Genomic DNA, 15,434 nt, shown 5'->3' on the forward strand with positions numbered 1-15,434 from the left:
GTGGGCCAACGCGGTGTGGAACGAAGGAGGAGCTGCGTTGGAGGACTACAGGGAGTTTGCTCGCCTCTTTCGGGCGGTATTTGACCACCTGCCCGAGGGTCGAGAGGCGGGTGAGCGACTGGTCCACCTGAGGCAGGGGACGAGTTCCGGACGCTGGCAGCGGGATCCGGGTGGAAGGAGCGTGCCCTGATCGACCATTTCCCGTGCCATCTGCGGGAGGATGTCCGACAGGAGCTAGCCTGCCGGGACACCATGTTGTCCTTCGATAAACTGGTGGACATGGCCATTCGGTTGGACAACCTGCTGGCAGTCAGAGGACGTCCTGATAGGGGTCTGCCCGTTTCCACCCCGGAAGACTCGGACCTCGAGCCGATGGAGCTGGGTGGAGCCGCCGGCCGAGAGAGTGGAGGAGAACAGCGACAGTGCCACTCTTGTGGCACGAAGGGACAATCCACCACACGTCGTAGTCAACGTTCTTTTGGGCCTGGAGGCGGCAGGCAGGGCACTCACGCATCACCCCAGGTATCGAACACCCACACTCGTTCAGAGCCCTCTGCTGCACACTGTAAAATACTTGTCTCCTTTCCTGAGCACATGGATGTTCCCCAGTGTAAGGCGCTAGTCGATTCAGGCGCAGCTGGGAACTTTATGGACAGGGTATTCACACACCATATAGGCATTACATTGATTCCCCTATCCATTCCACGCCCCATCAGAGAACTTGATAACTATATACATTTTATGGACACAGTCAATTTTACAATAATTCTATTTTGTTTGTTTTTACTCCTGAACTTCCTCTACCCTCAACCTCTCCGATCATTTTCATGATGTCCATCCGGTTTGCTTCTATATGCCATATCTTTCTAACTGTGCTCTTTCACAAAAGCGCTCAACCTATATATTTATTATGGACACAGTATGCTTACATTATTAGTTATCTTGTTGTTATTAGTTGTTAGTTGTTATTAGTCCCATCTTTCAACACCACCCATCTATCTGTCATATATTTATAAACTGTACTGTGGTGTTTTACAAAAGTTCTGAACCTTTCTATTCTCATTGTTTCTACAGATTGTAAATTGAAAATAAATTTTTTTGCTAAAAGTATTATTATATTATTGATCGATTGACTATGACTTTTCAGATCACCCAGTAATGCTATCTGCAGGGTTAGCTCCAGGTAAATATTGCAGAAAATAATGTTTAGTGAAAAACGTGATTGTTTCAGGCTAAAAATAAATGCATCCGAGGCACCACCAGCAGGGTCATTTCAAATTGGGCCTGCTTCTCTCTGGGCTGGCGAAGCGAAGGCTTTTTGTCCTTGAAGACTGCGATCCAGTGAGTTTCCCCGTGTAGTCCGGGTTTTAAATGGAGAAGTCCAGAGCAATCTGTAGTAAAGCAGACAATTATGTTTTTAGTAATATTGTATATAACTTTGTTATTTTTTAACCAAAAAAAAACATACATTGACAAAAACAATAGACACCTTAACATTTACATACATATCCACAAACATTGATGACATCACACTTGCTCAGATTCCCACCGCATACACACCCAATGCTGCTTCTAATGCTTGTGAGACTCTGCCCCATATGACTTCAAATTGTGTTATGTTGTAGCCAGACAAACAATTACTTTTCAATTGCAGTTAATCACTAGTCTGGCTAACACCTAACTCTTGAAGTCCTCCTGACTTCAAGTCCGGAATAGCTCTTTGATGTTGTCGCCACAATGCGTTGATAATGAAGGGGGTTGTGGTTTTACTGGTTGGCTCTCCTCTGTGTCTTTCTCACTCAAACAGCCACAGCCACACACAGCCCCTGAGCGCCGCCCCCTTTATTACTATGGTTGGATTTTCAAATCCAAACAATGACAGGTCTCAACCCAGAGAAAATAAAAAAACATTTGAGAGAACCAATCAAAACCTGTTGCACACTTTATTAGTGAATATTGCATCAACTAACAGCCTCCTTTCCAGACCAGTGTGGTCACAGCTCTCCCTGCGCTGTGAGTAATGTGGGTTGCGTCAACCAGGCTAGTTAAGCAAACAGAATCAAATTCAAGTCTACTGTTTTTGTTTAAAAAAATAACCCACCATGCCTGGAGTCTCATGGATACTCTCGGACTATCTCGACTGTCTTGGCCCCATTCTGTCTGGTCCACTGAGCCCTCTGGATCGTGGTCTCCTTCATGTACTCCGCAACCTGGTTTGCCGGCCAGATGTTGTTCAGCCACTTGGTCATCTGGGCTGCCGTCTCTCACATTCGACTGTTGTGAGCACAAAGTATTCAATGAATTATAAATTCCTTTTAACAATCAGTTTTCAAAATACACAACAAATCTTTTAACATTTACCTTGCAAGACCCAGCTACTGCTCAAGCTTGGTGTGTCCACAGCATATATGTATTCATGTTTGTGTCCTGAGGACCTCCCATCGTGTATAAAAAAGAATACTCACTGCGTGTAAGGCTTTTATGTTGTTCTTTAACTTCAGGCTGTAGTCGAATCGTCCAAAAGCAAGAGCGTTTTCTGGTCCATCTCTTCTGCTGCAAAAGAGAGGGTAAAAAGGAAAGGGCGTACCTAATCAGTTGCACAACTGAATGCATTAAACCAAACTGTGTCTTCCGCATTTAACCCAACCCCTCTGAATTAGAGGTGCGGGGGGCTGCCTTAATCAACATCCATGTCTTCGGCGTCCGAGGAGCAGTTGTTGTTGGGGGTTAACTGCCTTGCTCAAGGGTAGAATGGCTGATTTTTTTACCTTGCTGGCTCGGGGATTCGAACCAGCGACCTATCAGTTACTGGCCCAATGCTCTTAACTGCTAGGCTTAACCGCTAGGGGGGAGATTGTAAGGGATAGTTTCACCCACATTTCTAAATTAAATACTTTGAGGGAAGGGTTGATAAGCCAGGTCAATTGGTTGAACAAATCCAAGGGAGTGAGGAAAGAGCTAAATGAATAGGGGCGGCAGTAGCTTCGAGGTTAGAAAGGCAGGCCGATATTCGAACCCCGGAGCTGCCTGCAGGGATATCTGCAGGGAGTGATCCATCAGCCAGAGAGTTACCAGCTACAATATCTCTATACTACCTACTGCTGTTGTGCCCTTGAGCAAGGCAGTTTACCCCTAAGTGCCCATGAGCTGCTCCCAGCCTGTGATATGTGTGTTGTGTGTCAGGTTGGTCACTGTGACAGAATATTTGTGCGAATGACCAATAAAGCAAGTATGGTAAAATGGCCAGACTATCTATGGTAGCTGTGCATGTAATGTATCTAGTCCCAAAGTGGCTGCAAGATTCTAAGAGGCTCTGGTGAAATTAAGTAGTTCAAGTTTCCATTAAGGTTGTACGATTGGTTATCGATGACAATGTGGAAGACGTAGATACTGTTTTACACAGGGTCAATGAAAATCTGTTTTTCCTTTCCAAAGTTCTGTCTTCACTCTCAAAAAGGAATTTCTCTGTTTTACTTACCCTCAAACTTTGGAATCAGAGGCCAGGTTCCACTCATTCAGTGTATCTTTACAAAGCTGTCCATTCATTGGCCTTGACCTCTGCATTTAAGTACAGAAATAAATAAATGTTAGAAACATAGCTAGCTAGCTAAACTAACTTGGCTACATCAAAATTAAGGTAAACTCTAACGTTAGCTAGCTAACAGAATTTGCATCCATCCTCCTCAACTTCACAAGTCCGACTAAAGCTGCCACTGTCAGAAACCATTGAAAACCAGTACAGTGACTCTAGCTAACTCAATCAATCACCATGCAATCATGATATAATCCTGCCAAATAGCTTGGTTAAATTAACCCAGATGGAGAATAAGTGAACTCTAGCTATGGTAACATAGCTAGCTAATGTAGCTAACAAGTGAAATAGTGTCTGAGACAGTCCAGAAGAAGTGTTAGACTAAGCTAGCTAAGGTAGCTAGCTAGCTAACTTTAGCTAACTACTATTACAGACACTGACAAAGTTAGCTAGCTAGCCAAATGTCTTCAAAAACCATACATTTCTTATATTCCGCGACATGGTCATGAGGCTAACCTTAGCTAGCTAGCTAACGTTACCACAGCCAGAGACATTAGCACAGAAAATGGCTAGCTAGCTAACGTTCATTAGCTAGCTATCTAACGCTCAAGCTAACGTAAGCTAGCAACCTAATTATGATAGGTCAACCTATTTAACCTGAATGATCATCAAATTCATAATTCGTAACGTTTGTTACTTACCGTTTTCAGTCAGCCAAAACACCCTTAGTCTGTCTAAATAACATTAGCCATTTGTGGGAGATTTGCAGCAACAAATCCGTTTTTTTACAGGTACTCGCCTCCTATCGATGATTTCGCCCAGCTATTTCTCATTGATAGAGAAAGATTGCTAATTGATATAAAGGTATGTTCCCTTCAGTTCCCTTCCTCTTTCCAGAACTGCCACTTTCATCTTGTAGTGGGTTAGTCTGGCAACAATTGGTCTCGGTTTGTTAGGAACCTTCCTACCAAACCGATGTGTCCTTTGATAGTCCACTTTTGCCACCTGTGCCTCCTTCAATTTAATAGGTTCCTTCATTAATATTGTAACAACCCAGATCCAGAAAAGCCTGCATGGGTGGCTGAAATGACTGAACTCATTCATGCTGTGTCGCTACAGGTGGCACGCAACACACGCCCTGGTCCCATGGTCTGCTAGGGGTGTGGCCAGCCAGGCCATCTGCACCGGGATTGCCCCATGTCCCTAAGAGCTCAGGGAAACGGCTCGGGGTCCACATAGACGGGGCGGTGCGGACCCCTGGCTCTCTTTCCCGACCACCACCATCGCCAGGAGGAGCCCACCGGCATGGATGGGGGAGCAAGGCTCCACGCCCAGACAAGTGCAAGCGGATGGAGCCTGTTGTTGTGATGGGTCGGACCTGTGTTGGGGACTTTTGTCATGTCCCTGTCACTGTGGAGGGGGTGCCCTGCTCTGCCCTGGTGGACACTGGGTCCACAGTAACCTTGGTGAGGCCGGATATTGTGCCAAGTTGGACTCAGATTGAGCCCACAACTGTGCAGCTCCGCACAGTCACAGGTGAGCTGGCACCCATGAAAGGGAAGGGAATAACGACTCTGACAGTAGGGGGCAGGACTGTGCGTCATCCTGTGTGGGTGGCGGCTGTGCAGGAGCCTTGTATCCTGGGGTTGGACTTTCTTAGGAGCACAGGCTGCCAGTTAGACCTAAATGGGGGCACACTGAGCTTCCAGGGAGGGCCGGCAGTCACCATGGCCACCCCTAATGTCACATTCACACCACCCAACAACCCCCTTACTCCAACAGTTAAAGCAGCAGAGACTCATGACTGCCCCCCCCCCTCCCCCACATCTGTGTGTGACTTTTCCCCAGCTACCTCCACGACACATCCCTCCGTGAGCCCGATGCAATCCAGCACCCTAATGGACAGGGTGCTGGATGGCATCCCCCGACAGGAGTGTCTGGTACACCTCAACGACATCCTGGCCCATGGCAGCTCCTTCCAGTCAGCGCTGGGGGCGCTACGGCGTGTGTTGGAGAGGGTGGCTGCCGCAGGCCTGAAGCGCCACCCTGAGAAGTGCCACTTCATGAGAAGACAGGTGTCCTTCTTGGGCCACCAAGTGGGGGAGGAGGGTATCAGCACCATGGAGGACAAAGTGGGGGCTGTCCGAGACTGGCCCACCCCACCGACCAGCATCAGCTGAAGAGCTTCCTGTGCCTGGCCTCGTACTACAGGAGGTTTGTACGGGGCTTCTCAAGCGTCGCTGCTCCCCTGAACCGCCTGCTGCCGAAGGCCAAGGCCTTCACTTCAACAGTGGAGTACGAGGAGGCCTTCAACACCCTCAAATGTGCACTGATCAAGACCCCCGTGCTTGCCCCTCCTGACCTCACCTTGCCCTTTATCCTGGACACAGACGTGAGCAATGTGGGCATGGGTGGGGTGCTGGCCCAGGTGGGGCCAGAGGGGGAGAGAGTGGTAGTGTACAAAAAATTTAACAAACATGAGTGCCGCTACTGTGTCACCCGGCAGGAGCTCCTCGCTGTTGTGGCTTCCATCAAACACTTCAAGTACTACCTGGGTGGCCTGCCCTTTACTGTAAGGACTGACCACTCTGCTCTCCAGTGGCTCATGTCTTTCAAAGAGCCAGAGGGGCAGGTTGCACGCTGGTTGGAGGAGCTTCAGCCGTACGACTTCACAGTGGTGCACAGGGCAGGGGCACACCACTCCAACGCCATGTCCCATCGGCCCTGTACTGCAGCCGGGTGCTGCCACTGTGAGCGGAGAGAGGGCCGTGAGAGAGAGCTGTGTGCAGAGGAGGGGGTCTGTGCCACAGTGTGTCGGGCGGGTGGGCCTGTCTGCTGTGAGCTGCAGACTGTCGACGTGGCTGAATGGGGGCAGCAGCAGGGACGGGACACAGACCTACAGCCAGTGCTACAGTGGGTAGAGGCACAGCTGAGGCCACCGTAAGAAGAGGTGGCAGCACTCTCACTCGAGACCAAAGGGTTGTGGTCAAAGATTGAGAGACTGCGGCTGGCTGATGGCGTGCTACAGCGAGCATGGAAGGAGCCAGCTACGGGAGAGGATAGGAGGCAGGTGGTGGTCCCAAAAGCACTGAGGGAGGCTGTGCTCCAGAGCACTCATGGTGGGGTGGGGACTGGACACTTTGGGGTCACAAAAACCCTCCGCCGCCTCCGTCAGGGCTTTTACTGGGGGCAGCACAAGAGGGATGTGGAGGACTTTTGCCGCCGCTGTGACAACTGCACAGCGAGAAAGGGCCCTCCAGACCGTTCTCATGCTCAGCTCCAACAGTTCCCAGTTGGGGCTCCCATGGAGAGGGTGGGAGTGGATGTAGTTGGGCCGTTCCCCACCACAGACAGTGGAAACCGCTGGGTGATCACGGCCATGGACTATTTCACAAAATGGCCCGAGGCCTATGCTCTTCCTGACCAGGATGTCTTGAGGTCGGTTCGGTTTCGGTTCAATTATTACAAAATAATCACGTTTTTGATTTCGGTTTCAAATTATATATATATTTTTTACACTAAATGCATTATGAAATAATGAGATTACAATGATTTTAGATATTTTTAATGGAAATTCCAAAGCCAAAAAGAATGAACATTCAATTGCCAAAACATAGAAAATATTCCATTGTCTCTGTCAGGTCCATATTGGGTAGACATCAATAGTAAAATAGGAAACTACTATGAAATAATACAATATTTCAGTTGTGTATATTAGTTCGTTTTTATCTGATGACTTTGTTATTTTTCTGCTCAGGCAGTAGCAGTCAGCCAGCCAGTTATCTATGTGCTCCCCATACTGCACTCTTTAGTCATCCTCTTTAGCTAGCCTGCCTAAGTATGCTGCAGAGCTGTCTGACAAAATCATTTTACTAGTTCTTCAAAGTAGATAAGGCATACTTTCGCGAACTGTCGCTGTCCCTCGTCGGTGTGTATCTAACCTAACGTAGCAGGCGTAAAAGTGTATCCATCCAGAGATCTGTATATTATGACGAGATGCTCATGTCTCCGCCCTAACAATGGGAGTCGTTGTCCTAAAGGCGTGAAGGTAGGCAACAAGTTTAGGTCCAAAATAAACCAATAGAAATGCATTGATTATTTTTGGACAGATTTTCTCGAGAGTGATACCATAGATATTTATAACTAACCCAAGATCGTTCATCTGTGTCATTTACAGTGGAAGCAAATTAAGCATAGTGGGCAGAACAAGCAAGGAGATGGGCAAAGGCAAGCACGAGCTAGCTAGATCCTTTTGGTGCGTTGTCCCATGTATTTCTGTTAGGGAATGCCTCCTCTGTGAAGTGTGCACAAACTCAATTCGACCTTGCACTCCTTCTAAACAACGCAATTTTTTTGAACATTTGGCAAAGCGTCAAGTCTATGCATTGTGTTCGTAAAATATTATAGTTTTGAGAACAGAAAAATGTGAGCCCAGTTTCACCTAGTTCCTTCCTCTCCCACTACCCAGCACTGGACTTCCTCTCACTACCATATTTGGTGGTGAGAAAAAACGTTCTAAATGGATGCTTCAGCTTAATAGCCCCTGCGACGTGTCTTGGTTACCCCTTCTGTCTGTGGTGAAAGCTCTCGCTTCGCCTCTTCCTCTCTCTCACCCGTGTCCGAGCTGGAAAAAAATGGCGCAATTGATTATGGTCATTGTAGTTAATTACCATGTTTCTGCACTGAACTAGGATGAATATTTGTTTAATGAAAACTACAACTCCCTTCAGCCCAGCGTCCCACATATTTCTAGAGTTGATGTGTCTTGTAAATGATTTGATTTCTCTCTAGGGAAATGGCGCATTGGGCTCCCCAAAAAATAAGCTACATGGAATTCAAGTAATTAAACAGACATGTGCCAGGACCTCACACTCTTGAGTGAGCACACATAGTGTCTGGAATCTCACACACATATAGAGGTAACTGTCAAAATAAAGGAAACACTTGAGTAAACGAGGGATACAAAGTATATTGAAAGCAGGTTCTTCCACACAGGTGTGGTTCCTGAGTTAATTAAGTAATTAATATCCAATCATGCTTAGTCATATACAAAAATGCCCAGTTGGCCATTATTTTGGCTACCATGGATTTATTTTTTATTTTACCTTTATTTAACTAGGCAAGTCAGTTAAGAACAAATTCTTATTTACAATGACGGCCTACACCGGCCAACTGTGCGCCACCCTATGGGACTCCCAATCATGGCCGGTTGTGATACAGCCTGGAATTGAACCAGGGGGTCTGTAGTGACGTCTCAAGCACTGAGATGCAGTGCCTTAGACCGCTGCGCCACTCGGGAGCCCGAGAAGAAGAGATCTCAGTGACTTCGAAAGAGGGGTCTAAGTTACCTGTACATAGCACAGTCACACACACACAGGTGTACACACATGCCACACACAGCACCAGAGTGCCATCAACACTCCTCACTCAGCTGTCCCTGAGAGTGAAAGCTCTGTCACCACCGACACAAAGCACAGGCTCTGGAATAGATGCTACCACGGACCTCTGCTCCACAAACAAACACACACACAGACACTGGCCATGGCAGAAGAGACACCACCACAGACCTCTGCCCCATATAACTCCCCCCATCACACACTTGTCAGGATCAATAAGCCCTGTGCTCTATGAGCTCCTCGTCATGACTCCCCGAGCTACAGGGACACACTACTGTGACTGTCCTGAGGCAGAGAAGAGGAGAGGTCATGATCCGCAGTACATCATGAGTCTATATATTAACCATTTGAAGCAGTAAATGTTATGTGACTGGAAACTGGATTTGTGTGGCTATGTTTTGTGATTTTGAGGAGGCTGTGAAAATGATTTCCCTCTTGAATGACAATATAGTATTCTATTCTATAGGCAATGAGGACTGTCTGTTGCCTTGGAAGGACATCCCTTACAACAACAAAAAATCATCGCATTTTCACATGTGAAATAGTTGTTTTCACATGTTGAGCTGAAATTTAAAACAGTAATAAAAGTTTCACATGTATTAAACTTAGAGTTCACATGTTAACACCACCTTTTGATATGTGAGGAGAAGAACATGTTTTCACCTCGTGTGAATTGCAGTTTCACATGTGATATTTGCCATTTTAAAAACATTCACATGTGAAAATCACATGTACCATTTCACATTGAAAATCTCACTTTCACATGTGAAATTGCAGATTTACATTTCCACATGTGAAAGAGATATTTTCACATTGGGATTTTTTTTAACATGTGAAACGGCAAATATGATTTTCACATGTGAATGTGAAATAATGTTATTCTCCTCACATGTGAAAAGATGGTGTTAACATGTTGGAGCAACAATGTTTCCACCGGTAGAATTAGAGTGATCACATCTAAAATGCCCAAATGCGAGACAAGGGAACAATTTTGCAGGACATTCACAAAACAGTGCACTGAATACATTTTGGGGGGCAGGTTAATGGATCACGTTCAAACGGCGACATACACTACATGGCCAAAATGTGGACACCCCTTCAAATTAGTGGATTCGGCTATTTCAGCCACACCCATTGCTGACAGGTGTATAAAATCAAGCACACAGCCATGCAATCTCCATAGACAAACACTGGCAGTAGAATCGCCCGTACTGAAGATCTCAGTAACTTTCAACGTGGCACCATCATAGGATGCCACCTTTCCAACAAGTCAGTTCGTCAAATTTCTGCCCTGCTAGAGCTGCCCCGGTCAACTGTAAGTGGTATTATTGTGAAGTGGAAACGTCTAGGAGCAACAACGGCTCAGACGAGAAGTGGTAGGCCACACAAGCTCACAGAACGAGACAGCCGAGTGCTGAAGCGCGTAAAAATCATATGTCCTCGGTTGCAACACTCACTACCGAGTTCCAAACTGCCTCTGGAAGCAACATCAGTGCCCGACCTCACTATTGCTCTTGTGGCTGAAAGGAAGCAAGTCTCCACAGCAATGTTCCAACATCTAGTGGAAAGCCTTCCCAGAAGAGTGGAAGGCTGTTATAGCAGCGAAGGGGGACCAACTCCATATTAATGCCCATGATTTTGGAATGAGCTGTTCGACGAGCAGGTGTCCACATTATTTTGGCCATGTAGTGTAGTTCTGCTGTATGAAGGTCGCTGCCTGTTAAAGGGGCAACAATTAGTTTCTACATAAAACATTTTTTTACTTATGTACAAATGCCTCATGAGTTTAGTTCAATTTTCGTACCACATCAGAACCCAAAATATAAGCTTGATTTACTTCAATGTTTGTAAACATAGTAAATGTAAACAACTTGTGTTAATTCTGTTATTATATGGTGCAATCCTCTAGTGAGTGAGTTACGTTTGTGCCATTAATATCAAGCAAAACTTCTGAAGTTGAGAACAAAATTCTTAGTATTGCAAACAAAAAGAATGATATTGAAAGCAAAACATAAACCCAAAATTATTGATAGCGAAACAAAATAGTTCAAGGAAATAATTTAGAAATGTGAGAATATTTGGGGTAAATGGATGTAAGATTTTTTTTTTTTGTGATTTTTAAAAATTATAATGCAATAAAAGCAAAACGCCACCCTCTTTACTGCAATTATCCCTATCTTTGGTTATGTTAACCCTGGCCTTTGCTTTCGCTGCCTTTTTTCCAGTTGCAAGTTTTGGCACATTCATTCCAGCAACATAGCACCCTGCATCCCACTGCTGGTTTGCCTCTGAAGCTAAGCAGGGTTGGTCCTGGTTGGTCCATGGATGGAAGACCAGATGTAGCTGGAAGTGTTAAAAATAAACATATGGAGAAAAAAAGTCACTTGGGGATTCTCTTTTCAGGAAAAAACATGAAAAACAAATATATGAAACCACGTGTCTGACTCATGAAAATTACACACAAAACAATATATTATCACGTGTCCTAAACCCACTTTTTTTTCATGTGCTTTTTTCATGTGTTTTTTTTGTAAAGGCGGTGGCACACAGAGTTACAGTTACCATTAATGTCCCCAATTAAGGACGCTAATGTATGATTCAATCTTGTAGGCGTTTATCAAGGTGCTTCTCTGTGCCTCTTCTAACAAACATGGTTGTGTATCTAATTAAACAGCAATTACTCCCTAATTACACACAATCACTTCTTAGATCAACCAGTCAAGGTCATTTTCAGCTGAGAGGATGAGTTGTAACTGTGGTCGGAAATAAAGCGTGGTGATATGTAAGGAAATTATGCACAGTAGCTCTAGGCTAATTCTACCAATGTTGTACATTTGTATGGTATAGGAGTTGGCATGTTTTGGCCCGACAGTCACAAAGCTAATCTGTCACAGCACCACTGTAATCCCTGCTCTCGACAAATACCCACAGCTACTACACTATCCCAAGGCTGGATGGAGAGGAATGACATCAATAATATTCAATTCAAAGCTTTAGTTGATTCAGGGTGTATTTGTCTCACATTATATAGGCTCAATCACAAACGTAACAACACAACAGTGTGGATACAAAATATATAATAATGTAATATGTAAAAGCACATATTACATAGTAATATTCAACTCCTATGTTTGATTCAGAGTCTGTACTACTTCTTATCTTCAAATAACTATGTTTATGACATGAGAAGGGAGAGTTTATCCCCGATAAGGGATGAGAATCACTGAGGTGTTGCAATGCTAAGACACTATTGCTCTTTCTCTTCCAGAGTTGGCAGGTGTAGCAGAGGCAGTAATGTTCTCTGCACTAAGAGTCACCATTAGGGGGGAGTAAGGCACTGAGACAGAGAGAGAAGGAGAGGGAGAGCTAACACTATCACACTCCTCTTGACTCCCTTTCCCGGTCCCGACTTAAAAGGTCACTGGAGCACTGGAGAATATTCACGTGTGTGTGTGTGTGAGAGTGTAAGACAGAGAGTGTGTGTTGGGGCAAGGTACACAGAACCAGAGAAAGGGGGAGGGAGACAGAAAGACAGATGGATAGATAGACTGATCAGATAGACAGAGAGATCAGAGTAACCAGAGCAGCGTTACATTCCCCATCTGTGCCTGGCCGTGTCATCTCAGCCGGCTGCCAAACGCCAGTGTGTGTCAGTTAGGACCCTTCAACTGGTATCATCCACTGTGCTGTTCCAGCTATGCCATGCCCCGACAAAATCACACTCATCACTATTCATAAGACCTGGCACACGCACACATAATCGCACTTGGAACACACCGCAAAAACACACACGTGCGCGCCCTGGCACGTGAATAGAAAAAAAAACTACTACAAACTATGGGTATGGACAGGTGACAAAGCGTACAGCACTCACTACATCAAACAATCCCAGTATACGACATCTGACCTTGTCAGTAGTCAGAGCAGTATTTGTTATTGATGAAGACCACTGGTTGTGAGCTACGATATGAGGCTACTCTGTCAGACTTTGCAAACTGCCTCGCCCTTCCCATTCTTTTGAAACTAGAGGTACATGCCAGCTTAGGTAGGTGCAAGGCTAAACCCATTTGTTTTGTAAGACAAACATACTGGTAATCTCACATGCATCAATCTCACCTGTACAGGTATCTCTAAAGCATAGTGTTGATTTTACACTGAATCTTGCTACTCAACAAACTCTCGATGATCTCACATGTATATCGCTTAACCTTGCAGCCATCTTTAATTAATCCCCTTAGCCAGACTCACCTGTATATCGTGTACTTGGTGGTGAATCCTTGCTGGTAGCGCTCCGTAAAGTCAGAAAACTCCTGGGAGTGATGAAAGGGTCCTTTGTCAGACAGGAGCCAGGCGAAGGGCCCCGTGGCATTGCTGGAGCCCCCTGCATCTGCAGCGGCCGTGGCTCCGGCCCCAACCCCAGTCCGGCTGGCCCTCGCGGTCGCCGCCACTACCACCCACCACTGCAGGAGGCTTAGAGCTGTACACTCCCATAGAACCATCAGAGCCGCCCGTCTAACAGTGATACACCGGCCACTCATGCTTCCCCCGCACCCGATGACTCCTCATTCTCCCCAAACTTCTCTCCCTGTGTCCTGGAGGAAAGGATGGAGACAGAAAGGATGGTTAGATGTTAGAGAGGGGGAAGAGTATGTGTTGGAATGAGAATAATAAACAGAGGCTAACATGTCGTCACTGTGTGTGTGTATGTGTGTGTGTTTGTGTGTGTGATACTGTAGGTTCTAGGATCTTGTCATTTCTTGAACTTCTGTTATACTGTAGGCTTCCTGACATTTTTCAATAATCAATTAGGCTTTTAAAAAGATGATCTCCTGAACTACCACTATGCAATTTAAATAATATAGTATAGTGTGTATTGTAAATATTCAATGTTTTCCAATCAATACACAGTCTACTTCATATAATCAGGTAAATAGCCTTTTCTACACAGGTGTCAAATTGACTGCAATTAATAGGCTATTGTATTTTCACACATTAGTAAATACATTTTTACCTGGTTCTGCAAGCTCTGTTGTACTAAGCTGATCACTGAAGTTGTTACAATTTATCGCAGGCAGACCGGACGGTAAAGTTGTGATCAGCACAATGCATAGGAGAACGCGCATGAGATGGAGACCTAACAGGAAAAATCTATTTTATACTGGGGTCAGATGCGCATACGCTATAAGGCCACGGAAAGTTGGTGAAAGAGCAAACTGAGCGACAAGCACCTGAATGGCTGGATCCCCCTCTCACCGCATCATACCTCCAGTGGGTACCCTTGATGATGTAAAATCCAAAGGAAGAAGAAGGCAACACAGCGCACCAGACAGACGAACAAGCGCGCGCCGCTCGTTCCACCGAAGGAAAACAAATGTCACCTTCTGCAGTTGAAACTTGTGTTTTTCCAGGGAGAAAATTAGTTGTTTATGATGTTCCATAGAATAAACAACAAATGCATGCAATAATACCTGGTTGCTTTCCCCTCCACGTCAAAAAAAGCCAAATGGTACTCTTTTCTAATTTATTTTTACATTTGATTGGAGAGACTCACTTGGAGCACTGTTCACTCGAGTCAGTGCAATGCCCTCTTGTACTCTAGTCAGTGTAGTAGCATGTATCTGAGTGACATTCGCTTACTTGCTCTCTAGCACTATTAAAATGTCAAAATTATTCCTAAACCGATCCTCCTCCCCTCCCCATTGGCTGAAGCGAGATAAGAGAGGCAGGGCTTAGGTCTGGCTGTATAACGGAACGGATGGTCAATGTGCTTACCCAGACAAAAATGTGTACTTACATATATACGGGGGAATTTTAAATATACATATATGTCCAGAATATATTGATTAAATATATAACTTGAGCACATCATCGTATGTGAATATATTTTAAAATACATGTTAATAAAATATATTTTTGCGCCAGATGTATCATGCTGAATTGTAACGTTGAGTCTATTGACATCTGGTACCTTGGCATTAGGATCCCAAAGTGGGGTTTGCATGCAAAAGTAAAAAAATAATTATACAGCTATTGAGGCTACCTGCTACTTATGAAACATAGTAGCTATGTTTATTTCGAAAACAGACACATGAACCTAGAACATATTTCTCCCGAGCTGTCAATCACAATTTGAAACGTTACTGAGCCACGCCCCCAGCCCACCTCCCAACTGACAGAGGCGGCCAGTGTTGCCAACTTAGCGACGTGGTCGCTATATTTAGCGAGTATTCATACCCCTCTAGCGACACATTTTCAAAAAATCGACTAGCGACAAATCTAGCGACTTTTTCTGGTGTTATTGGAGACTTTTGGAGACTCTGACATGAAAGCACGTATAATTTGGTTGTCACACATATAGAACTGTTTTAAGACGGTCATACCTTGGATCATTTAGCTATTTGATTTCAAATTTTAGGACCCCTCAATGTATAAAAATAAATAAATAAAAAAAAGTGATAAAATATTGAATTGGGCCCTTACTACTATAGCCCATAGAAATGCATTGA

At 45.0% G+C, this 15,434-nt stretch overlaps 1 protein-coding gene across 1 annotated transcript in view; it reads right to left on the reverse strand.

Moving 5' to 3' along the window:
• LOC311148561 (BMP/retinoic acid-inducible neural-specific protein 3-like) overlaps positions 1-14,486 on the reverse strand; it is a 75,156-nt gene extending 60,670 nt beyond the window's left edge. Inside the window, exons 1-2 of the mRNA XM_084185546.1 lie at positions 13,940-14,486; positions 13,177-13,520 (exon numbers count right to left, since the gene is read on the reverse strand). Of these exons, the coding sequence (XP_084041672.1) occupies positions 13,177-13,466 (290 nt within the window). The 5' untranslated portion in view covers positions 13,467-13,520; positions 13,940-14,486. The remainder of the gene's footprint in view (positions 1-13,176; positions 13,521-13,939) is intronic.
• Positions 14,487-15,434: the final 948 nt, after the last annotated feature.

The sequence above is a fragment of the Coregonus lavaretus genome (genome assembly GCF_964263955.1).
Source record: "Coregonus lavaretus genome assembly, chromosome: 21".
Lineage (NCBI taxonomy): Eukaryota > Metazoa > Chordata > Actinopteri > Salmoniformes > Salmonidae > Coregonus > Coregonus lavaretus.